The 26,291-nt window shown below is 39.3% G+C and overlaps 1 protein-coding gene across 2 annotated transcripts in view; it reads right to left on the reverse strand.

The window, feature by feature from the left end:
• Window positions 1-26,291, reverse strand: part of MAP3K5 (mitogen-activated protein kinase kinase kinase 5) — a 194,524-nt gene that overhangs the window by 105,951 nt on the left and 62,282 nt on the right. For both annotated transcript variants that reach the window (XM_045865609.2, XM_064598140.1), the window contains 5 exons: window positions 20,050-20,073; window positions 14,589-14,782; window positions 13,685-13,853; window positions 12,422-12,528; window positions 8,972-9,142 (listed from right to left, as the gene is read on the reverse strand). In XM_045865609.2, the coding sequence (XP_045721565.1) occupies window positions 8,972-9,142; window positions 12,422-12,528; window positions 13,685-13,853; window positions 14,589-14,782; window positions 20,050-20,073 (665 nt within the window). The remainder of the gene's footprint in view (window positions 1-8,971; window positions 9,143-12,421; window positions 12,529-13,684; window positions 13,854-14,588; window positions 14,783-20,049; window positions 20,074-26,291) is intronic.

A 26,291-nucleotide genomic window follows, 5' to 3' on the forward strand; every position in this document is an offset into this window, starting at 1 on the left:
ATGGACCTTGAGAACATTATGGTAAGTGAAACAAGCCAGTTGCAAAAAAGACAAATACCATTTGATTCCACCTATATGAAATACCTAGAGGAGTCAGATTCATAGAGACAGAGTAGAATGGTGGTTGCCAGGGGCTGAGAAGAGGGGAAAATGGGAAGTTGTCTAATGGGTATAGAGTTTGAGTTTTGTAAGATGAGAAGTGTTGTGGGTGGAGAGTGGTGATGGTTGCACAGCAATGTGAATGTACTTAATGCTACTGAACTATACTCTTCAAACAGTTAAAATGGTAAGTTTTACGGTACCTATATTTTTACCACCAAAGCCCATCCCCACAATTTTGAATGAATGATATTCCATCACATGGGGAGGTTATCCTTCACTTAACATTTTCCCCAAATGTTGGACATTTAGATTTCTTCCAATTTTTTGTTACCATAAAATTCAGGTAGTAAACATTGTTGCAAACACACCTTTCTTTCCATATCTGCTGTTTCTTTAGGATAGTTTCCAAAGGACATAACTGGATTAAAGAACATGAATTATTTCAAGGCTCTTGATGCATAATGTCAAATTGCTTCCCAGCAAGGTCTTACCAATTCATTCACTTTCCTAAGAGCAGTGTAGGAGAGAGACCTTTCCATTGCATTCATGCCAAAATAAAGTATTCTCATCTCTTTTCATCTTTGCCAATTGATAACAACAAGAAAGCATAGCTTGGGATTTTAACGTGTACTTATTTGATCGCTCTTGAAAGTGAATTGTGTTCACATGTTTATGACCAATCTAAACTTACCCTTCCAATAATTGCCAATTCTCTCAAATTAAAATGTAAAACCCATATTCTAAGAAGGCTGGGAAGATGGGAGGAGACACATTTGGGAAAGCTCTAAAGGGCAGGTAAAAGTGGGGTCAGGAGTTTAAACTTTATCTTTAAGGATGTGAAGAACAGTAAAGATTTAGGAGGAAGGGAGTAACAACAAAATATGGAGAAAACCTAAACCTTTACTAAAAAGAGAATAAGCATATTATCAATTGTGGTTAATCTAGTCAACAACATGGACTCACTAAGCAGAATCTCCAGGGGCAAAGAACTCTCCATCCACATAGTTGAAAAACTCCACAAACAACTGTGATGTTCAGCCAGGCTTGGAAACGATTGCTTTCATTCGGTGAGTGAAATGACCCCATTCTTTCACATTCTCCTTCCTTTCAGCATAATGCTTGGCAAACATCAAGTTTTCTCACTCAACCCTCTGACAACTGAGTTACATAAAGCAAGCTTTAGTTGCCCTCCTTAGGTGCTCAGTACTTGTTAGCTGCAATTAGGAACCTCCACAGGGACATCCTGAATATTACCATTCCTGGATTTCAACTTGGTCAGGCCATAACAGAGCTTCATCCAATCTATCATTTGCTGGATGTGACATTAAAGCAAGGTCAAGGCGTGCAATCAATTTACCAGGGTGCTTGCTTATAAAGCAACTGTGGGCACACTGTATGTTCTACCCGGGTCTCCAGGTCATCCTAGAGCTGTTGGTCCCTTAGGAACCATCTACATCTGGATATATATGAGCTAGGGGTCATGTTGAGTTACTACGAACTCTTCAGGCTTTGAGTTCTAAAAAAAATCATCTAAAATTTGGAAACTCACCTAACAGACACAATAAAGGACTGACCAAAAATGATGTCAGTGGAATGATGGTGACGTAAGACTCGGGTGGGGGGGGCACAGAAGGTAGTGGAAATGGAGAGAACACAGAGAAAGATAACTTGAAGCCAAGAAAAAGAAAAAAAGGCTAATTTGCCAAATGGAAAATAGTCATTGGTCTCTATTTGTATGTCAATTGGCTTGTTACATAACTCTCCCAAAGTAAAGCAAACCCCATTAATAATGTAAAGACTAAGTAGTTATTAGGCACACATTACTGTTTGAATAACACTGTCACTGACGTAAAAGAAAATTATTTGATAAGGCAAAGCTATCTGTCCTTTCTCAAGTTACTATGGAAAAACGAACATATTAATGCTAAAAACAGGCTTAATGCTTTCAATTTCCTGGGTATGGATCTTTTTTGGCATTACAACAGGAGACATGCTTACACTAATACTGTACAGGTACTTAATCTCCTGTCAAAGTTCTGAAAATGACTTCATATCTCCCCTTAAGAATGAGAATACTGGGGGGCGCCTGGGTGGCTCAGTTGGTTGAGCGACTGCCTTCGGCTCAGGTCATGATCCTGGAGTCCCTGGATCGAGTCCCGCATCGGGCTCCCTGCTCAGCAGGGAGTCTGCTTCTCCCTCTGACCCTCCCCCCTCTCATGTGCTCTCTCTCATTCTCTCTCTCTCTCAAATAAATAAATAAAATCTTAAAAAAAAAAAAAAAAAGAATGAGAATACTGGGGAGCCTGGGTGGCTCCGTCGTTAAGCGCCTGCCTTCAGCTCAGGTCATGGTCCCAGGGTCCTGGGATTGAGCCCCACATCGGGCTCCCTGCTCAGCGGGAGGCTGCTTCTCCCTCTCCCACTCCCCCTGCTTGTGTTCCCTCTCTCACTGTGTCTCTCTCTGTCAAATAAATAAAATCTTAAAAAAAAAAAAAAGAATGAGAATACCATCATGTCTAAAACCAAGTATGATTTCAAACAAGCACGGCCTATCCCATGTGACCCCACAAAAGCTCTGACATGTGAAATTTAAATAAGGCCCCTGTAAAAAGTATACAGACTCTGCAATTTTTCCCTCATCAGCTAAATGTTCAGCTAGATGCAGAAAGAAGAGAAAGAAAACCCTTAGGAATATTTTAGGAAAAGGGAAACTTAATTTAGTTAGTGTCCATGTTGAACACGGATAAACATAACAATATATAAAGAAATACAAACTATTTTCACATATTCTACACTAAAGCTATAGCACTAGATGCCTACTAAAACCAGGACTTTAACATATGTTGTTTCTTTTAATTCTCACAACAGAGCATTTATTCCTCCAAAAACAGTAAGTCTAAGCCAGTTGGAGTTGTAACAATCCTGTCCTCCTTCCCAGTGATTTGTGTAGTATTGGGCTGACGATGGAATACTAGAAGCGTAAAGAAATGTAAGGAAAGTCTGGGGTAGGTTTTTATGAGCCTGCTTTCCCAGTTCTAAGAAAAAGATGGCCTCCTTTCCTCTCCAGACCTTGGTGTAGCTAAGTTGGATTGATGCCTGGAATGGCCGTGGCCACTTTGCAACCCTAAGAAAGCCAGCCAGAGGACAGAGCCACCAACAGCAATAACGAGGGAATAGAACTCAGCCAACATTTTTAAGCTGCTGACTCAACCTACTGCAGACCCAGCCTCACTTCTGGACTTCAATTCATTGTGTTATTGTTGAAGCCCATCGGAGTAAGGTATTCTGCTACTTATAAGATGCTAAGAGCTTCCTAATTCCTGCAGGTAAGTATTATTCTTATTTTTTAAGTAAGAAAATGGAATTTCCTAAAGGTTATCTTGCCTAAGATCACACTGACTCCAAGTGTTGACTCAATATTTATCTCATATCAGTCTCCCAAAAGTCCTCTTCCACAAAACAGTACAGACATTCCCGGAAAGGTCTGCTCCTGGAAATTCTAGGAAAGAGAGCCTAGGATGTAGTAAAAACAACACTGACTCTGAAAAATTGGATTTGAGATTTTTATTAATAACAGGATGTCAAAAAAATTCACTTAAGTTCTTCGAGTTTCAATGGCCTTGCTTGTAAAAATGGGAGGAAAAAAGGGTCAGCCTTGCTTTCTTTACAAGGTGCTTCTAAGTCTGCAACAGTTAACAGCATACACAGAAACCTTGTGTCGACTCTGAAGTTTAAGGGATTGGTAATTATTTCCACCAATTGAACAAATACTGCACATAACAAAATGCTCCAAGTAAGCCACTCTGCATGTGAATTCAGCATGACTATTTCATGGTTACTTCTTTGTTGGATTAGGTTAACAAAGGAATCGCGGAGATAATCTTCGCAATGAATTTTCCATGGCTCTCCAAGTCATGGTACATAGTATTTCCTTGGGCCATTCTAGTTAAGTCTGTCATTTCACAAACTCTGTGGCCTCTTTTAAGGATGTGAGTCTAGGCTTTGGGGTCATAATATTTCCTACTTTGAAAGCTGAGTATCTGCCCAGCGTCACTGTCTCATCTCGTGTGATATCCTCTCGCAGCCCCAAACATCCTCTAACCAGAGCCTATGACCGACACCATGACTGTTTTCTCTTAGACTTAACTTTACGTTGAACGGCTATCATAAAAAGCGACAACCTCTTCATGACTAAAAGCTAAACTCAGTTTAATTCCATAAAGGTCAAAAAGGTGTTTTTTCCTACCTTAAGTTGGATTATAGAAATTTAAGTACAGAAAAAATAGCATTATTTTACCCAGCCTCAAGAGCTTCAATGGACAAAAATAACAAAGGAAGTGACAATAAAAAACAGTAAATGTCAGAGAACTAGTCCTTTTTTATACTTAAATCAGCAGGATGCATTCATTCAAACCACCCAGCCTCTGTCCCAGATAAGATTCAACAACAAAAGTTTGTTCTAACAGAAGAGAAAAAAAGAATTGTTCTAACAACGTATCACAATTCTGCAAACTTAAAAAAATATCTAAACCATAAACTTTTCTCTTACTTCCTATTTTTGTACTCTGACCCCCTAGGCAAAGCTCTCAGAAAACAGATGTGCGCAGGTGTAAAATGGTGCCTTGCCACAATGCCCGCACCGGATTCGATGCTCAGAGGAGTGCAACGCTTTCTCCCTCTGACATGGAGCAGAACCCTGAACTCATCAAAGGTGTTAAAATGGGGAATTGCAAGAAAGAGCTTGATGAGCCACTGAAATCACAACGGCTTGGGGCTCTTATACTCTTGAGGGAAAGTTCCTATCCTTAAACCGTCCGTGGTCAGTACATCACTGTCTCTGCAAGCCAACAAAAAATGACCCAGGCCATGGGAAATGTCCACGGAAAGAGGCCTGAGGGACTGACTACCTGCCATGACATCCCTCCCCTTGGCCTCGCACCAGCATTTGACAAGTGAAAACTCAGGGAGTTACACGGCTCAGACAAAGTCAGTGGAAACATCCCTGTGGGACCCATGACTCAGGACATACATAATCTTGGGTAAATCTGGCAGGATGTCTCATAACCTCAGGAACACCCTCTTGTGTCAGCACCTTGACAATGTGCTTTTCATTTCTCAGCTCGAACAGAAAGGGAGGTTAGGGACAATGCCAACACACCAACATGAATGAGTGTGTCTGCAGCACTGTGGGAGCTGGATCAAAACATTAAGAAATACCGAAGAAGCTTTACAAGTGTGAGGGCATGAAAAAAAACCCTACTTAAAAAGGGAGGGGGGGACTTCTTATCCATCCTTAGGACAAATGGATGTATGAATATACATGACAGTAATGGCAGGTTATGGATAGGTAATCTACAGTAAAAGTGACACTCTTTTAATACCAAATAAGTCTGTGAGTGACACAAGATCAACTCCTAGGGACCCTACCGTTAAAAGGCTTTGATCTCTAACAGCCTTCCCTGCTCTTACTAGAAAATTAATGGACAGCTTAAAATGAAATCATAAGAATTTCTGACATCTTCAATTTGACCTGAAGACCTTGAAACACAAAGCTCTTTTGAGAGACAGTTAATAGTCTTCAGCTAAAGGAGAACCATAAAAAAGAAGCCAGAATCTGGAAGTATAGAGAGTTAAAACAAAAACACACTGGAAAAAACTCTGTTCCTTAACTGAACTTTATGTGACCTTGAAAGCTCTCAGTAGTCTAAACTGTTTGATTTTCAAATAGGGAAATGCTTTATTTTATTCCTGTGCATCATGCACACTAACTTCATAGGAGATGTTTTCCATTTTAATTCACTGACCATGAAACTTAGGCTTGTGAAGATTACCTAGGCATTTCATTATCACTACCTTATCAAAGCATTTATACTGGCACAATGTTTCCAAGGGTCAGATTCTAATTCTCCTACAACTAAGAATTTTTTTTTTAAGATTTTATTTATTTATTTGACAGAGAGAGACACAGTGAGAGACAGAACACAAGCAGGGGGAGGGGGAGAGGGGGAAGCAGGCTTCCCACGGAGCAGGGAGCCCGATGCGGGGCTTGATCCCAGGACCCTGGGATCATGACCTGAGCCGAAGGCAGATGCTTAACGACTGAGCCACCCAGGCACCCCCAACTAAGAATTTTCTTAAAGTGTAAATCTTCTGGTAATTCAAAGGCTGCATAGCTATATTCCTCTTTTGTAACAGCAGAAAAAAAAAAAAAACTTAGTTAAGGGAAACTGTAAAACTCTCTGGCTCATACTAAAAATTTACAATACAAATTTAAAAGTCCAAACCAAAGTTTTCCATGAGGATCCAGGAAATTACTGTCCCCAGGTTTTCCTTCCTGGTTATAACCCATTATCCCAATTTCAGTCCCTGGTTCAACTGCTAAAATGATATAAGATTTTGCAAAGTTAAGATTTCTGTTTCACAACTTAAAAGATTTTATGGCTATCACTGAGGAACTCCTGAGGTAAGCCAACCTCCTTTAATGTATATATTTTCAATTAGGGAATAGTTTAGGAATATTAAGAAAGACAGAAAAATAATATAAGCAACACTCCCACATACCCACTACTCAGCTTAAGAAATGCAATGTTTTAAATAGTCTTGCAGCTGCATGTGAATCACTCTCTTCTACTCCTTCATCCCCATTGGTAACCATTATACTGAATTGAGAATTTATGATGTGCATTCATGCATCCATACCATTACTAGAGGTGTATGATTGCTTTTTAAAGTTTCCATAAATGATACTGTACTCCATGTATCTTTCTGCCATTTGCTGATTTTGCTCAACTTTTTTTAAAGATTTTTTTTTTTGCATGTCAAAAGTTTTATACAGAGGAACTTCAAGAATTTCTCTACTGTATGGTGACTAACATAACATAATTAATAATATCAAAAGACTTTCTCTAGAGTATATAAGTAGGAGTAGATATGCTGGATATAGGACAGGCTAGCTGTCAACCTTCCTTGATAATACCAAAATCTTTAAGTGGTCATAAAAATTTCTACCACAACCAGGAGAGGCTCCCTTTCCTCTAACAACTTTGCCAACAATTGATATTGTCACACTTAACTATTTTTTTTTATAAATCTAGTAGTTTCTAACGGTGTATTAGACACTTTAGATGATATGTTGTAGAGTTTGGATTCTGTTATACTCCTCTTATGAGTATTCAGTCTTATTCTAACAGGCAAATAAACTGTTGGTGGTTTACCTTGATCATGTGGGGACTTGGCTTTAGGTTTTATTAGGGTGGCTCTGTATCGGATTTGCTCTGAATTTTTAGTGCACTTCTTTAGTCCTGGGATGTAGTTTTTTATTCCTACGCTGTGGCCCTTCTGGAGTTTCAGTGGAAAACTCGGATTGCTCATGAAGCCCCTCTAACTTCAGTTTCAAATTCCAAAGTCTGTCTCTCCTACACTGGGCAGCTGCTGAAATTTCTGTTCAGCTCTCTTAAGACTTCTGGCTACTATTTTCCACCTGGGCTCCTAGGGTAAAACTCACACATGTCAGGGGTTAGCTGAGAATTGAACAAGAGTTTATACACAGATTTTGAGGCTCTCTCTCTGTGGCTCCTTTATGTAGGGGGTATCGCACTCAATTTCCAGGCACTCTGGCAGCCTCACACTGACCCCTCTGACCATTAAGACTCTGGTTTTCTTCTGGAGTTCTATCTGTCCTGTGGTCCTGCTGATCAGGGAATGCCCCCCGAGGGAAAACCCATTTAAATGTGGATCTCTTATCCAGTGTGGTACCCTTCATCTAAGAATCAAAACCTCTCCAGTTTCTGACTACTTTTAGTCACTCGCCAATGCTTCCAAACCGTTTTCCTTCTTAAGTGTTTTTCCAAAGTGTATAATTATTACAATTGGCAGGAGTAGCTGTGCAACAGAATCCACTCTGCCATTTCCAAAAGGCAGAACCTTGACGAACAGAAGCAAATCTCGATGTGCTCTCATTTCCTCATCTTTTCTTTCTATGATTCATGGTATTTTTAAGCCTTGTCTAAGAAATTCTTTCCTATCCCAAGGTCAGCTTGTATATTTTATTCCAAAAGTTTTTTTCTAAGGTATTTAAAAAATATTTTGGTTTTTAATTCACTTGGATTTCATTTCTTGTACATGGCTTAAAGCAGAAATCCAATTTCATTTTATTTTTATGAGCAGATGAACAGATTTTCCCAGTCCCATTCCTGAAGAGTCCACCCTTTCCACTCTGATTCATGAAGTGCACTGTCATAAATCTAGTCTCATAAATATCTCAATCTGTTCCAGGCTCTCTCTTCTGTTCCAGTCTCTCTCTTCTGTTCCAGTGTTTGTCTATACCTACACGCATACTGTAATACCTTAATTATTACATCTTTATAGTAGGTCTTGTTATCTGGGAGAGCAAGTCCTTCCACTTTGTTCTCCAAGATTGCTTTGCCTTTTCTTGGCCCTTTGTTTTTTTCAAATAAATTTTAGAATCAATTTGTCAAGTCACATGAAAGCCCTGTTGATGAGAATTAACATCTTTAAAATAGTAAGTCCTCTCATCCACAAATTTGGTATACTTTTTCACACATTCTAGTATTCTTTCATGTCTATCAATTTTTATAAATTCTCCACAAAATATTTTTGTTACTATATTCTATATATTTTAAAATATCTTTTAAAATGTTACTTTCTCGAATTATCTTTTCATCCAACTTACCCCAATTTACTCTGCCATATCAAATGAATTTCATCAAAATTGTTTACTGAAGCTATAAATTCTAAGATTTATTTCATAATACACAATCTAAAGGATAACAATACTTTAACACTCCCATTTGCAAACCATTTTTTTCATGTCATGGATTTATCAAGTAAGTGTCTTATCTGATATACTTACCAAGAAGCTCCATGGTCTCTACTCTCAGTGTCCAGGAAATTAGAGTCCAAAAACATGTCTTTGTAGATTCGACCAACTAGGCAATACATATCTGAAGCAACCTGCCCTTCACTTTGCACCAGCGGGATCATAACATCAAGAGCTTTTTCTCTATCTCCAGGGAGATTTCTCCTAAGGTTGGAGGAGAAAAAATATCATTGTTTCAAGATAGATTATAGAAGCAATGTAGGCCAATTATCTTTTTAAAACTCTACTTGATATATTGATTCACATTAGTGAAGTTTGGCAGGATAAAGACAACCATAAGATTTTGAGAGTCCCCTCTAAAGCTCTGTCCTAAGCCTCTTTGTCTTTTCAATCTATCGCACGTCTACTGGGTCTAACAAGGATCACTTCTGAGCTGCTTTCCTGATGACGGTGATAGATTTGCATTTACCCATCTATACAGTCCTAATTTCATAGTCCATACTTTCACGGTTCATAGGTTCAAGGGCATGGAGTAGGATCAGGAATGCAGTCTGTGGCCTTAAATGGGGCAGTTGACTAATCCAGACAAGTACCAAACCCTGACTTTAGGTTTCAGTGGCTTTTGCTCCAAACACTGTACAGACTTAGTCACAGACAATACCAACAAACCAACTTTAACCCAAGAGTTGCCTAAAGTCCACCTGTGACCAGTTGATGATCTAAGGAAGATACTTTATGTAGATCATTTTAAAATAGCAAGTATGTGTAGATCATTGTCAAAACCAGATAAAAATTCTCTTAAAGGGATGCCTGGGTGGCTCAGTCGGTTAAGCATCTGCCTTCAGCTCAGGTCATGATCCCAGGATCCTGGGATTGAGCCCCGCATCGGGCTCCTTGCTCAGCAGGGAGCCTGCTTCTCCCTCTGCCTGCTGCTCCCCCTGCTTGTGCTTGCTCACCTGTACTCCCTCTCTCTCTCTCTCACTCTCTGACGAATAAATAAATAAAATCTTTAAAAAAATTCTCTTAAAAATTATTTCTTCAGTCTTAAGAACATTATGCTAAGTGAAAGAAACCAGTCACAAAAGATTACATATAATATGATTCCATTTATATGAAATGTCCAGAATAGGCAAATCTAGAGACCAAAAGTAGATGAGCAGTTGCCTAGGTCTGGGAGATTTGGGGGGGGGGGGAAAGGGAGAATGACTGCTAATGGGTTTCCTTTTAGGGAGATGAAAATGTTATATTTATTGTGTTGATGGTCATACAATTCTGTTACTATATTAAAAACCATTAAATTGTATATCTTAGGGCGCCTGGGTGGCTCAGTCGTTAAGCATCTGCCTTCGGCTCAGGTCATGATCCCAGGGTCCTGGGATCGAGTCCCACATCGGGCTCCCTGCTCAGCGGGAAGCCTGCTTCTCCCTCCCCCACTCCCCCTGCTTGTGTTCCTGTTCTCGCTGTCTCTCTCTGTCATATAAATAAATAAATAAAATCTTTAAAAAAAAATTGTATATCTTAAATGGGTGAATTGTGTGATATATGAATTATATTTCAATAAAGCTGCTACAAAAAGTTATTTCTCTTCTCCTCTATGACTTTAAATATATCTGCCTACGAAATTCCTTTTTGCACTTTGTCCTAAGTACCTTGAGTTTATAATAACCCTTCATACAAATATGCTTATCAATTCATCATATTGTATTTTAGGAAAGGTAAAGACAAAACACAAAGAAAAATATAAGCGGCTCTATAGACTTTCAGTTTTCATTTCAAAAAAGAACATATTCCATTCCATCTTTCAAGAAAGATTTATTTGAGAGCCAGTTGGAGCTGGTAATCCCTGGAGGTCTCATCTCACTCTGTCAAATCTAAAGAAAAAGATGTTTAATAAATGGGGAAATGGAACATATTTTCATTCTACACTTATTGATACAGTTAGCAAGTCCTACAGTTTGGGTGGATAAAGAAGGGAAGAAACAATCTCTGGTTGAATAGCATGCTGACTTTTTTTTTTGCAGACAGAGGCAGGAGAACCTAGTGATGAAGAGCACAGACATCAGTATCCAACAGATCTGGGTTTGAGCCTCAGTTTTATGACTTGCTAACTATGGGCCTTGAAGAAAAGGTATTCAATGTCTCCAAGCTTTGGCTTCCTCATCTGTAAAATAATCAAGCCTTAAGTGACACACAGCATGTGGCCCAGAGACATGATGTCTCTCCCTTTCTCTTTTACTCATTCTCTTCAGTTGTAGTAACTACATATATATTCAACTCCCACCATGGAAGAGAGCAGCACAACTAACAAGCTTTGGACAGCTCAGTGCTTTGGGCCTCTCTGTGGCCAGAGCATGGCTGGTGCCTGTGGTGACTCTGGGTAAGATGTGGCACTGAGGTATGTGCCATGATGTAGACAGAAGGCCCAGAGGCAGGACTGGAAGTAGCAGCCTTCAAGCGGGTCTTAGCAGATTCATGGATACATGCCCTAAAATGTGCCCAGTGGAGTTCTGATTATAATTAGATATGTTCAGAGCAGTGAAAATGAAAATATTCTCTGGTTACCAGGAATATGTTCATCTAGACATAATTACCCTTACCCTACTTAGTAAATTTTTTAAAAAGATTTATTTATTTATAGGAGACAGAGAGAGAGAGTGGGGGGGGGAAGGGGCAGAGGGAGAGAAGGAGAGGGAGTCTTAAGCAGACTCTGCGCTCAGCACAGAGCCTGATGTGGGGCTTGATCCCATGACCCCGAGATCATGACCCCAGCCAAAACCAAGAATCGGACACTTAACGAACTGAGCCACCCAGGCGACCCCCTAATTTGTAAATTTTTAAGTAAATAACCATTTGGGGTTGAGCATATTTGCCTAAAAATAACATCATATTTGTGCAACTTAAAAAAATTCTAAACAAGTATAAATAGTAAAAACAAACCCAGAGAAAAAAAGAACTTTAAGAATTTAAGGAATAACATGGAGGACATTAGGGGAAGGAAGGGAAAACTGAAATCAGAGAGGATGACAAACCATGAGAGACTATGGACTCCTGGAGACAAACTGAGGGTTTCAGAGGGGAGGGGGATGGGGGGGATGGGGTAGCGGGTGATGGGTATTAAGGAGAGCACGCGTTGTAATAAGCACTTGGTGTTATATGCAAATAATGAATCATTGAACATTACATCAAAAACTAATGATGTACTGTATGGTGACTAACATAACATAATAAAAAATAAATTAAAACAAAACAAAACGAAAGAGAATTTAAATATACAAACTGTAAGGGCTTTTTTTTTTACTGACAAAAAAAATAAAAAAACCAATGTATATGCTTCCTATATTTTATACGGTTGAAGTAGAAATATTAATATTACATTCTAATAGGGAATGGCTTCAATGCTATGGCAAAAAAATACCCTAGGAAGAAAATGCAGGTTACAAAATAGTCTGTTAGCATACTGTGGACAGAAATTTTCCTTCTTACCTATTCAGTGCAAATGCATAATGAAACTTCACATGGTGATGGGAAGCCAAATCAAAGGTTGGCAGCTTTTCTAACGTCTCTACCAGCTTCACAATAGAATCATAGTCCTTTCAAACAAGAGGAGAATAACACAGAATTAAACTACTAGGAGAAAGTTCTGACAATGAGATGACTTCTGACAACCAGATATTTGAATCCGAGAAGGGTGTTAAAAAGAGAAGTAGGATCCATGGAATACTTTCAAGAATCTAAAACCAAAAAGAAATTGTTTTTTCTTAAATAAGAAATTTGGATTATATAGATAAAAACCTTAAAATACAGAGTCACCACAAATGACCCCCAAACAGTTCACCATCTAGCATGATAATCCTCTATTGTCTAACTATGGGTGGTTTACTTCTCCATGGAGCCAGATTCCTGGCATACAGTGTCCTATCAATTATTTTCAAAGAAATGATTTTCAAAATATCAAGGCCATGCAGCAAATGACTGAACTTCTGTTATAAGTGATAAGATGATGTCATTTCAAGCTCCCCTAGTCTTGGGATCTGAAGTACCACACCTCTACATGTATGTCAATTTCTGTTGTTCTCATGAAGCTTTACTTGGGCCTGAAAGGCTGGGAATAAAAAACTAGAAGTCATTTAGATTTTACTATATAAAAATCTAATAGCAAATCTCCAACTCAGAGAGGATTTCGTTCTGTTTACCTTATTTTAGAAAATTTAAGACATGTCAATAAAATTAAATGGCATATTGGTGTGTTTTAAAAAGTTATTTTTATAATTAATCAGTTGCATATTTCTTGCTCCTGGCTAGTCAGATCTAGCACTATCAATTTCAAGCAACAGAAGTCCAAGGAGTAAGAGCTTTGTTCAGAAAGCAGCCCCCCTCCCCCCCATTTCTGCTAGTTGCCACAACACAGCTTTCATTTATTGGCTGACAGGTGTGTCTGAGGCTAACAAAATAGAAGAGATTGTCCCCAGGTTAGCTATGCACACAGATTTTTCTTCTTGTTCTTCTGGAGGAAAAAGTCAGACCTTTACCATACAAGTACTTCATTACACAATCACGGATGGCTAACTCATAGGAGTCTTTTTCATTCATCATAGATTCTCAGGATGAAGAGCTTAGAAAAGTCAATTAAAAAAATTACATGTAGTGGCATGAATGACCTCTCAGCTAATTGAAATTTGACGCTAACTCTCCCTTATTTCTTCAACATGCTACATGATGAAGAGTTTCCTTTAAGCATCTTCTCACCTGGATATCTCTGTAGGAAAGTAAGAGGTTTATGACAATATCTGCTGTCAAGACTTCAATATTATCTACTCGTTGCCGAATTCTTGCCAATTCAGCTGCCAATTCTTTACCAGTGTATAAATTTCGAGCTTTCCTGATATCATTGAGTATAGATTCCCGGAAATACTGGCTGGTGAGAAAACACATTTCAAAGAGTTAATACTAGAAAGGATTTCAAAGAAAAGCAATGATTGTATAAGGAAACAAATGACATTTGCAGCATTTGTAACTTTCAATTCACAGGATGCCTAGAATGAACACCTCATAGATCTTGCATTATTAAGAAATTTGGGAGTCCTATATATATATGTTTAACACTCTGCTTTGCTTTAGAAAGACTTAGGTAAAGATCCTGCATCTTAATGAATTTTCCAAGAACCTACCATGTACCACTTGAAACGCCAAAACTTTATTTTTCATTTTACTGTTTCGAGTAGAAATTGTTCCAAATAAATCAGGGATGCCTCTGATTTGAACAAAATATAGCCTTCACTTTCTGACTCAGCATCATCACATTACCATAAATGGTTTTTCTTAACTAAAATATAATCATGCCATCAGCAATTCTGGCAAAATTCTTGCTCTTATAGTAAAAGTCTGTGGATATTTATTCTGACACTATTTTTGTACCATTACTATAATGTAGTTAGCAGTCTTCTTTTTCCCCCTTTCTGATCTCAAGTTGTTCTCTTGTGAATACAGTGAACTATGTGGCATCTCTTTTATCTACTTAGAATATATCATACTTTTATTTTTCTGGTTCTTGGCTGTGTGCTATATCTAAGAAACATCCGATAAGATGCACAAATAAAGGATATAGAACAGCACTCCATTATCATCATCAAACGGCATTATTCAACTTTACCTAGAACTTGCTTGTGCCACCTTCAGAAGTTGGATGAAACGATCCACAAGAGGTAAGCAAATGGGTCCAAGAAGCAGCTCGAAGTTCGGTTGCATGAGCTCTGTCAACCCCTTCATGAAGCTGCTATCACAACAGTAGACCTTGTTATGTGGAGTGATCATGTAAGGGACAAATGTGTAGTTCCCAGTGCACATCTGTGGAAAGAGGAGGCACCGGGAGGGGTGAGCTGGCCTGGAGACTCCACACGAACGAAATCCCAAGTCCTACTGCACGGAGTCATTTTAAATAGTCATCCTGAATGTGAAGCTAAATAGAAAAACCTCATTTCTTATTTATGACCTATGAAAGTGGAAATTTTCTCCAATTTCTTTAATTGCTTATTGCAAATAATTAGGACTTACAGATGATGCAAAAAAACAAAACCCAAAAAATCCCAGTATGGCATAGCTTTTGTCAGTCAATTAAATATTTATTCATCATCTCTCATGGCTAAGGCATTATGATATATGTATGCTGCAGGAAAAATAGAGTAGTTTTAAAAACATAGCCTTCAGCCTTCGGGGAATTTAAAATTTAATCACAGAGACACAGTATAAATACATGACAAGAATAAGAGCTAACGTTTAAGAGCTCCGCACCTGACAGGCTCTGCTGTGAGTGATGCTGAAACAAAGCTGCTCCCTCCAGGCCGCTCCGTCATGGTCATGGCTCCATTAGCCTTCTAGTTACTAAAACTAGAGACCCAGAAGTTTTCCTTGAGGCTCCCATTTCCTTCACTACCCATATCCTATCGAAATCCGGTCTGTTCTACCTCCAAAATAAATCTCTTATTTGTCCATTTCCCTCCACCTTCTCTGCCCGTGTGGAAGATGAGGCCACCAACATATCCAGGCTAAGCCACCGTCACTGGCCTTCAGTTGGTTTCCCTGCTTCCACTCCCACCCCCCAATCTATTCTCTACCCAGCTGTCAAAGTGATCTTTCTTTTTCTTTCTGATTTCAAGCTTTTATTTAAATTCTAGTTAGTGAACATACATGGTAAAACTGGTTTCAGGTGAAGTTAGTGATTCATCACTTAAAATGACCTTTTAACAACCTATTATCAGATCACTTCCCTCAGCTGCATAAGGCTCCCCTCCTTGCTCCTGGGATGAAGATAAGACATGTCCCAGTGGCCTACAAGGGACTGAGAACCCAAATCCTGCTTCTCTCTCTGGCCTCGGCCCATGCCACTCTCCACTCACTCATCCTGACCTACTATAGATTCCCGGTGATGCCAGGTGAGGGAACACTAGTGCAAGCAAAAGTTGAGCTGGGAAGAAGAAAGAGGAAATTGGACTGGACATCCCTGAGTAAGTCAGTCTGACTGAATCTTAGAGCTCAGGCAAGGGATGTGAATGCAAAACTCAGGATTTTAAACTGTACGTACTGGGCAGTGAGAATCATGGAAGGATTCAGAGCACGAAAGAAAACATAATCACAGTCTTAAATGGGGTTACCTAAAAAGAGTGGTATCATTAGCAAAAAAGCAAAAATTCAGAAAGCAGAAGCAGACTTCATTGTTTATTACAGTTGAGGGCACTTGTTATATATCAGATAACAAATCACACACAGAACCTGACTTCCAGTTAATATATGAGAGGAACTGCAAGAGGTTGAAACCTGAGTTGGGGTGGGAAGCGTGAAATGTTCACTATTAAAAAGGCTGAGATTTAAGGAGGGCAGGACACTGAAAGTCAGAATGTCCAGAAGAAAGCTGGAAATATGTGATTGGAACATAAAAGAGTTTCCAACGAAAGTACAGACCTGGGAAGCATTTGGTATGGTTGAATCTAAGGAAACATGAGAGACCTCTAAGAGAAAAACCATAGAGAAGGAAAAAGAAAAAAAGGCAGAGGGCTGAAAAGTAAAATGAGAAAAGTGGGAAACCCTATCACTGTTTTAGGGAGCACAGCGAGCCTAGATTACGGATCCTAGCCATTTCAGCATTATGGGGAACAATACATCACTTCGCTTCCCCTTAGAACAAAACCAATGAGAGCAAACATTGACTCACACTTGCCATGTGCCAAGAATGAATGGCCATGCGTTCCCAATAACCCACCGAAGAAGGTACTGCTGTCTCTGTTGTTTTTTTTTTCAAAGACTTTATTTATTTATTTGAGAGAGAGAGCACAAGCAGGGGGAGGGGCAGAGGCAGAGGGAGAAGCAGGCTCCCCGCTGAGCAGGGAGTACTGTTGTCTCCGTTATAGGTGAGGATTCAGACAAGGCTCAGATAAGGTCATGCAGCTGGTCTGTGATGTGTTTGGGACTCCAGCCCAGGGACTCTTCTCTAGAGGGTATGCCCATTATTGTTAGAGGGCTCAGCACCCTCCCCAGTGGCCTCTATAGGCTGACACACCAACACTTCGCCTCAGGTCACTTTTGTGGAACTCAAGCTACTGCCTCATAGCAAACACACGAGAACTGATATATGCCTTTACGGCCAGAATGAATTACTTATTCAATATTCTTTAAGGTACTTGTTGTATGTCAGGTAGTGAGGCAGAAACTGGACCTGACTTCCATTTAAAGTAGGAGAAGAACTTCCAGAGGTTGAGATTTGATTTTTCAAGCACATGAAATTGTTCCTTTCTTAAGTTCTCCTTCATGAAATAATAATTTGGAAAGCTAGTCAGGAAGAGGAAAAATAAACATATCCTGCTTCTAAAATGTTTCCGAGATCCCACAGCATGTCCACCAGTTTGATCCTTTTACCTGATCTATCGCCTGAGCAGAAAAGAAAGGCGAGTGTACCAGAGGTTGCTTCCCAAAGCTTCTAGAGCTTTAACTATGAGTGGGTTAAAAAAGAGCAAAGGAATCAAATACCCCTGTCTTAGATAAGTACTATAACTCAAAATTCAAAAAGAAAATGCTCTGAATCTTCCAAGTCAAAAGTTAGAACAAATAGATGAAAAGCCAATAAACCAGAAAAGCACTATTAGCATTTTGAAATAGTATTCTGCTGCTGCTGGATAAAGTTCTGTATCCTCAGAAGTCTTAATGACACAATAACACATGTCATTGTGTCTAAGACATGAAATAGGATACATAACTATTGAAATACTGGGCATCAGGGAAAAATGCATCTGTATAAAACTAATTCTGGGAGAGGATGACTCTCAGATGTCTGGGTGTACAGTAGCAGGGGAGAGGTAAAGACAGAAAAATGAGAGTCATGCCAACAGCAGAGAAAAATGGATTCCTGCAACCGTCTCCTTCAAACCCCATGGAATAAGGCTTCAGAGTCCTCACAGAAAATAACCAACATGCTAAGGTCTTCCTAAGTTCCTGGCCTCACTGCACTTTTTGGAGTCTCTTTCCTATGTTTCTAAGGCAATAAATATATTTTTTGCCAATTCCCCATTGTTGGGGAAGTGATGAAGCTTCAGGAGCCACATGGATGCTCCTAGGCGTGAGCTAAGACCCCTGTGAGCGTGCAGTGGGGAGAAAGTGTGAGGGTTGCTTGTGACACTGTTTTTTTATTTGTTGCTGTTTTGTTTTTAAAGAAACCAACTGCTGAGAAAAGCACTTTTTTTCAGAATGATGAAAACTAGACTATTTATCTCCCAGGTTGGCTCACTCATACCTCAGGAATCTTACTACTGCAATTTCTGTTGATAGATTGCTGTTGTACCCATAGTTTGAAACAACTGATAATCCAAAGCAAATTAATAAAGAAAACACCGTGTGATCAAGAACAAACACCTTGGGCGGAATAACTGCCTTTTATTAATAAGGTACTAATTCTAAAATATTTAAGCCTGCTTCTTGAAAAAGAAAGACCACATCTTCTTTGAAGATACACTCTTCAAAACACTGAGGCATGCTCATAAAATAACAACAGCGGTCTCTCTGGCCCATGTCTGTGTTCCTGGCTGTAAAAATCTGCAGTTCAAAACCTAGTCCTATTCTATGATCTTTATGTAAAAAAAATAATGCTGATTCTGTTTTTCAATTTTTAAAAGCTACATAAAGATGAACATAAATGTATGTGTGTGGAAAATGAATTAAGTTTCTGGGAAGAAATGTGCTCAGCATTCAAACATATTGAAGTATCGGCTCAAAACCCTCAGCTCTTGAGAAGGACACCCAGCCCCTGAAGCCCAGGAGCTTACTCAAGCCAACAGGTGACCTGTTCGTCATGGGCAATACTCGGAAACCTTATAACCCTGCTTCTCCACATGTCTGACCTGCCAGTGGTCATGATTAGCTCTTTCTTACCAGGTCTCCGGTAAAGGCCACCTCCTCTCAAAGACCTTCTGTGACTACTTGGTATATGGCCACCCGCTCTTCAGCACATTGCCTTGAGTTAATTTTCTAACATGTGTCTTCGCTGATCTGCTTACCGACCTTCTCCCCGAACTAGACTCTGGCACTAGTCATTTGCTGTCTCCCGGAGCAGTTACGAATCTGGCTGCCTCCATTTTCAACTGCCATAGTGAATCCCTGTGGCACCAAGCCCAAAGCCTGGCACACAATACATGTTCGATCAGTATTTGTTTAATAAAACTGTTACACGAAATAGATGTCTGAAGCAATAATTGCTCACTTCCTGCAGAGATGTGAGGAATAAAAGTGCATAATGACAACTTTATTTATGTTGCAATGAGTCTCTGACTTGGTACATTCATAACAGTAAGTTTTAAACTTTCTGGTCTAAGGAAAAACTACAATTGTATTTTTAATCTTATCATCTTAAATCAATTCAGGGGCAGATCTTTATGTAGGATATTATTTTCACTGTAAGTTGCAAAGATACATTCTTTAAATACTGGTTTATTTTCCAAATGAAAAATACAACCACTAACATAACAAGGCTGGTTCCCTTAGATATAAATTGTGTAGTTTTTCTTCATGCATTTTTAAAATTTGAAATTTATTTTTATCACTTTTTAACTTTTGTTTACTATTGCGTGGAAGGTAGGAATTCTGTGGTGTGGTCTCAAAGGCAGACTACAAGACTCAGGAACTTAAATCAATCTGTATAGATAAATAGATAATAGATATCTATGCATCTGTATACATCTGTGTACATACGTGTGTATTTGTGTTATATAGTGTGTATGTAGATATAAACGTGTATAAACACACACATATACATATATGCAGTGTGTGTATATATATGCTGCCTAAGTGCCACTCAGAATTACACAAAATTGGATATACTATGGAAACACTTTTCTCCAAACTATAAGTATATATGCAATAAACAGGCATCAGTGTCATCTCCCACTACTGTAAAAAGTTTCCTTTTAAAGAAATGTTTTGATAAAATAACCATATTTATATGGATACATCAGAAACTCTGCAAAGGGAAAACAGAGAAATTAACAATTTGTGGAGATAAAAAAAAGGCCAGAGATTAGTTGGTGGAACAGAAAAGATAAAAAATTTCTGGAAGAATTAAGGAAAATACTCACAGTATTCTTCTGGCAAATGATTTCCTGAAAAATGAGAAAAGAAGAAAAGCAGAAGTTAATACAAAATTAATTCAATATTTAATTAAACTATTTGATGTAGGAAAATGTGTATTAACAATTTTATTAGCAATCAGAAATTTCAGGGAGTATACCATAAATTCCTGTATTGGAGAAATTGACAATCTGATGGAAATGAAAGAACATAAGAGGATTCTCAATGGTTTAAAGGAAACGGTACAAACATATAAAATCCAAAAGCTGAATAATCTAAAAATCATTCTTGCAGAGTATGTATGCACAGAATTATTAGCCATGATCTTTTTAGGAAAAGGCTAAAAGAAATTCAGTTTTCTGATGTACAATATCACTCAAACTCTGGGAGGAGACCATGCACATGCTGTCTCCTGGGAAATAAAGGGTATTGGCTACTTATCAGAGTGGGCAAACCCAACACATACGTAAGATCATCTGACAATAAATAGTCACAAATATAATTTACGTATTGTTCAACAAAAAGTGGAATGTGAGAAATACACTGAAGGCAGTTTCCCTATCTTCTAGGTTGTGAGGAGTGAGTTCATGCAAATAATGTAGCTATACTGTGTCAGGTGCATAAAAAGCTCTTGATAAAGCTAGCTCTCATTATCATTATTTCTGGATGTTTAAATGAGTAGAGGCATGGAAGAGACAATCTGGAAAAGCCTATGGCATAAAGGCTTCACTGAGGTTGGGGAATCATGATTTAGAAAGAGAAATGGACAGAATTTTGGAAATGATGGCATGTATGTTGTCATGGAACAGGGAATGTAGGCTTTTGTGGTGCCTCAAGGGTGGGTCCATCTGGCTAAGAAGAAGAGCCAGATCTGGTGAGGTAAGGCATGAACAGAGGAACAATTCAAAGTCCAGTCAACTGACCATCATTCTTCATCCCAAGATCAACATGGGGGCAAAGGGGAACTGACAAGGTCATTGGCTTAGAGCAGTATATAGGATTTTTGAATGTTTTAAGGATAGCAGATGAGTAAATAAAAAGCTATAGAGGAAGGAATGGTGCTGGGTAATTTTGAAAGCCATAATGATATATATAAAATAGTACAAGAGGCCCTTCAATACTTCACAAAAGGAAAAAAAAAGGACACATACACATTTACAAAGAAACAGTTCATGCCTGGGTCCACATGCATATATGTACACACATGGTAAATCAAAAGAGTTATACTACAGTAAGGTCTTGTGTTTCCGAGAGAAAGAGGATGTTACTAAGAAGTAAGGAAGCCTGGGAAGATCAGCAGAGAAGGTGGAACTCAAGATGAGCCAAGGAAGACAGACAACTTCCAAAGGCAAAGCAGGAAGGTGGAGATCCAAGTTAGAGGACCCAGAACAGCAAAGGCCCCTTCAGGGAATAACATATATTTTTATCAGGGGCTAGAGAAGACAGTTCATTTAGTTCATTTTGCGAAGTATAAAGAGAGAGTTAAAGAGGTATTTGAAGAAGATCTTGAGTTTAATCATTAGACTAAGAAGAAAGTTGATTTCGGCATGTACCAACAGTATTAGAAAGTTATTTGGGGCCTTATTGGAGAAGGCCCTGAATGCCAAAATACTTTGTTTTGTGAGTAATTGGCAGTCACACTGTTTTTTAAGGTGAACAATATACATAAAGAAGTATCTGCACACATTGGGACACCGTAACAGCAAAGGCTAGGAACACCATCAATGTCTATCAGCTAGAAACTGGTTGAATAAACTATGGTACATCCAGTCAATGGAATACAATGCAGCTGAACAAAGAACGAGGAAGTTCTTCATGCAGCGATATGGAAAAATCTCCAGGATACACTAAGCCAACTAAGTGAAAAAAAATCAAAGTACAGAATGGTTTTTAACCTATGCTCCTATTTATGTATCAAGGGGAGAAAAAGAAAATTCTAATTTGTACATTCATAAAATCTCTCTAGAAGAATATTCAAGAATCTAACAATAGTGGTTGCCAGTGGAGGGGGAGCTGGCTGGATGGGGGACAAAGATGAGAGAATGACTTTTCACTATATATCCTTTTGCACTTCTAAATTTTTGTATCAGGTAAATATGTTACCCAAGAAAGACAAATACATAAAAGGTAAATCTTGTTAAAGTTTAAAAAAATACTAATTCGACAGTGGTATTTAGTATTGGAGGGAAAAGACCATTTAGGTGGCACTGCAAAAGTTCAGGGACGTCAAAATAAGGGCTTGGACAATAGTGATGCCCAGGGCACAGAAATCAAGAGACGAATGAGTGACATTGTGGAGGAAGAGTCAAAGCAGCTTTTCCTACAGGTATTTCATAGGTAGTGCATCTCTCTTTCTCCATCCCCCTTCCCTGACTCTCTCTCTCTCTCTCTCTCTCTCTCTCACACACATACACACACACACAATCATTCATGAAAAAATAAATACAACAATGCTGGATAATCACAAAACCAGTAACACAGTATGCAGAATTTTCCAAACTTGATTTACGGAGCATCTCTTCAGAGAAGTAAACCATAGTCTTTCGGACACTGCTCTCTTGTGATAGTAACACCCCCCTCTCCTCCCTCCAAGTAACAAGGGAATGTCCTTCTCTTCTTCCTCTACTGCACAATATCCTCTGTGCACTGCATAAGAAGTCCGTTCTCTGCGAAGGTGCCTTCAATGACACCAATCTTCCCAATAGAAGTAGATGATGTCCTTATTTCTGCCACCATTACCCCTTGTTCAGACCTCCATGACAACAACAGAGGTACCAACTGCAGATGCGTCATCATAGGATTCTCCCATCCTACATCCTGAGCATCTCAGGTCTTTTATTCATCTTCATACCCCACTGGTTGCTTAGTAAGTCAAATGGCATAGGGTAGGTACTCAATAAAAGCATGACTAAATGAATAAGTTAATGAAAGTATAAAATATTGGGCTATGAATCACAGTAGAAATGTGTAAGTCCTGGCTCTGTCATTTCTCCTCTCTCTAATATAACACACTAAGAGTTGGGTTGAGTGACTGTCCGTCTCTTCCAACTCTGTGTTCTAGCATTTGCTTCTGGCTAAAGGCCTATCACAGTGAGCACTGTCCTTGTGCCACAGGAAGGGGAGATGCTCTCATGCCCAGTGCAGGAGCTACTCTACCAGCACCTCTCTCTTGGTGCACCGGGCCCAGAAATGGAGGTAATAATAAAGGGAGCAGTGGGGAACACTGAGCAGGCTCAAGGCTCCCTCTGCTTGGCCCTGCAGAAAATAAGCTGCTGTTGGCTTAGAACCAATATGCTACATCTTCCTGAAGAATGGCTCATTGGAATAACAAGCCTCTTACATGTCTTCTTTGCTTTCATTTCATTTTGCAATATAACAAATTAGGAAACTGTATTAAAATCATTCCCATGAAAAATCCCTCCGGGAAATAATAAGAAGTGTGTATGAGGGCTATGTTGCACCAGAGACAGGACAGAGTGCCATGGTTGACACATCAATGGTCAGTTAGCAAGTAAGGAGGATGCTTGCAGGAATGTCCAGAGGCAGCACTTTTTATTAAAAGGGCGCAGGTTCATTGCTTCTGGTTCACTACTAAATTGTTAAACTACTTTACAGGGTCATATTTTCAAATGACTCTTTCCCTAACATTTACTGAGCATGTAACTTATGCTACTAAGTTAGCTACTATTTAGAAGTACTGAAAAGAATCCAATAAAAATTCACTGTTAAACGAAAAAAAAAAATCCTGGGATCTACTGAATTCTTATTAACTGTTGCTTATGTTTTATAGAGGCTAAATGAATATAAGTTATTCTCTTGAAGGAGACAGAGTTTACTCACAGTTTATGATGTAACCTTACATGACACATCCACTCGGAAGAAAAAAAAGGACAATTTGTGCGTTTTAACTCAGTACAATAAATAGCAAACAAGACCTCTCAAGGTATCTCCCTACTCAGGCAGAATAGTGAATGTTTAACGTCTACTAAACACACTGAAGGAGAAAAAAAAGGAGGAAGGGGTATCAAATTTAAGACACAACTGCTGTATTTCACATCACTACATTGAAACTTCTCAACTAAAGTGCCTCAAAATAAGACAATAAAATAAACTCCAGTTCCTTCCCAGTGAAATGTTTTGAGGATGCATTACCTCACTGCAACTTCAGACTTGTCTGAAGTCTTTAGGGGCCATCTGGTCAGCGTAACCCCTGCCTATACCAGAAACACCCAGAAATGTTTTTTTCTCCATTCTCCAGTACCCTTTAATAACCAAAGAGGGAATGAAGACAAAAGAGACAATCTAATCTAGGTCTCTTTGCAAGGTGAGACAGAGACAACTTCTGATCGCTATTTGGGACAATATAACTTCGCAGAGGTCATTTTAAGGATAAATAAATGGAGTAGCTCCACAACTGGAAAGTGTTTGTGCCTAGGATTTAAGCAGTTACAGCCAGGCGAAGGAAGTGGGAACAGCTGGCGTGGGGTTGCCAAGTTAAATTGATTCAGGCTGGGAGAAGCAGAGCTAGCAAGCAGGATCTCAGTTTCCTGAAAGAAAAGGAGCAGGCTGGGAGTTCCTGACCATGGAAGAACACGGCCCCCAGCTGGTGACCTTCTGGGTCCTCCCTTCTGATCCCTCTTCCTGTCCAAGGGGAACTGGGCAAGTTTTCCACCAAAGTTGGGTAAAAGAGGAATATTTCTTACGCTCCCCAGTTCCATCCTCTTACCTAATTTCAAAACTTCGAAACAAGACTAGGAAACATTCGAGGGGCTGTTTTGTGAACACCCCGGGCCTCACTGAGGAGGTGGGGCTCATCCTTACCCTCAAGCACGCTGCTAAAATAAAGCCGAGCCAGTTCAGGAAGAGAGCTGGCCCATCAAAGCAGTTAGGGAATACATTATACTTGTGCTTACACGTTATGCTTGTACAAAGGCTCAAGTTAAAAAAAAAAAACCCTTGATGATCTAATAAGAATCCAGAAAATTCTATTTTTATAGGACATGAAATCTGTGTGCAGACTTAGAAGTATGTGCGATGACAAGTCAGACAACATGGGGCTCGCCCTGTTTCAACACTAACTGTGTGTGCCTCTGCGTCACTGTATCTCCCTGGGTTTCTTTCTTTTTTTTTTTTTTTTAAAGATTTTATTTATTTGACAGAGAGTGAGAGAGAGAGTGCAAGAGAGGGGAGCGGGAGAGGGAGGAGCAGACTCCCCGCCGAGCAGGGAGCCCGATGCGGGACTCGATCCCAGGACTCCAGGATCATGACCTGAGCCGAAGGCAGTCGCTTAACCAACTGAGCCACCCAGGCGCCCTGGGTTTATTTCTTATCTGTAAAGGAAGTATCTTTTATCTGCCTCGTCCATGTAGTAAGTACCTAACTTGTCTATCTCCTTGGACTGTTTTTAAAGAACAATTGAAATAAGCTTATGAAAGTACTTTAAGCATTTTAAAGACATACACAGTATGAGTCTTAATATTATCAAGGCAAACAACCCCAACGCGGTTCCTATTTAACCAGATCTAGAGACACTGTATAAACCCGTATTGTTTAGTGACGAGGGGTGAGAACACATCCTGCTCTTGATATGAGCAACGGTTAATTAAAACAACCTACCAAAAGTCAAGTTAACTTATACCAAAGCTGGAAAGTAATCCTACAAGAAATTCTAGACTCTCTCGTCCTTCCCTCTGAGTTTTATTTTATTTATTTTATTTTTTTTATTATTTTTTAAAGATTTTATTTATTTATTTGACAGAGACACAGCGAGAGAGGGAACACAAGCAGGGGGAGTGGGAGAGGGAGAAGCAGACTCCCCGCCGAGCAGGGAGCCCGATGCGGGACTTGATCCCTGGACACCAGGATCATGACCTGAGCCGAAGGCAGTCGCTTAACCAACTGAGCCACCCAGGCGCCCCCCAAACGCAGGTATTTCTTAAAACAACAACAACAAAACCTTGTTGTATAGCTAGAGGTACTATGGATTTCTGTACAGTAAATCACATTTTTCACATAAATTTCAGTAAAAATTTCAAGGATGCATTCTAAAATGACCTAAGTTGGATGATGTGTTACAGTGCCACAGAGATCAACTTGCACAGAAGGATCATTTATTTATAATGAACAAAAGGGAACAGAATTCAGATAAGCCTTGCCCCCTTTGGGTGGGAGTCAGGAGGCTTTTAGACTCTTATTTTCTGTGTGCAGAATTATTCCTTCTTGCTCTTTAACGTATTCTAACTCATGGGCC

This window comes from Mirounga angustirostris, unplaced genomic scaffold (genome assembly GCF_029215605.1).
Source record: "Mirounga angustirostris isolate CCGP_5_RB_7025 unplaced genomic scaffold, mMirAng1.0.hap1 SCAF_8, whole genome shotgun sequence".
NCBI lineage: Eukaryota > Metazoa > Chordata > Mammalia > Carnivora > Phocidae > Mirounga > Mirounga angustirostris.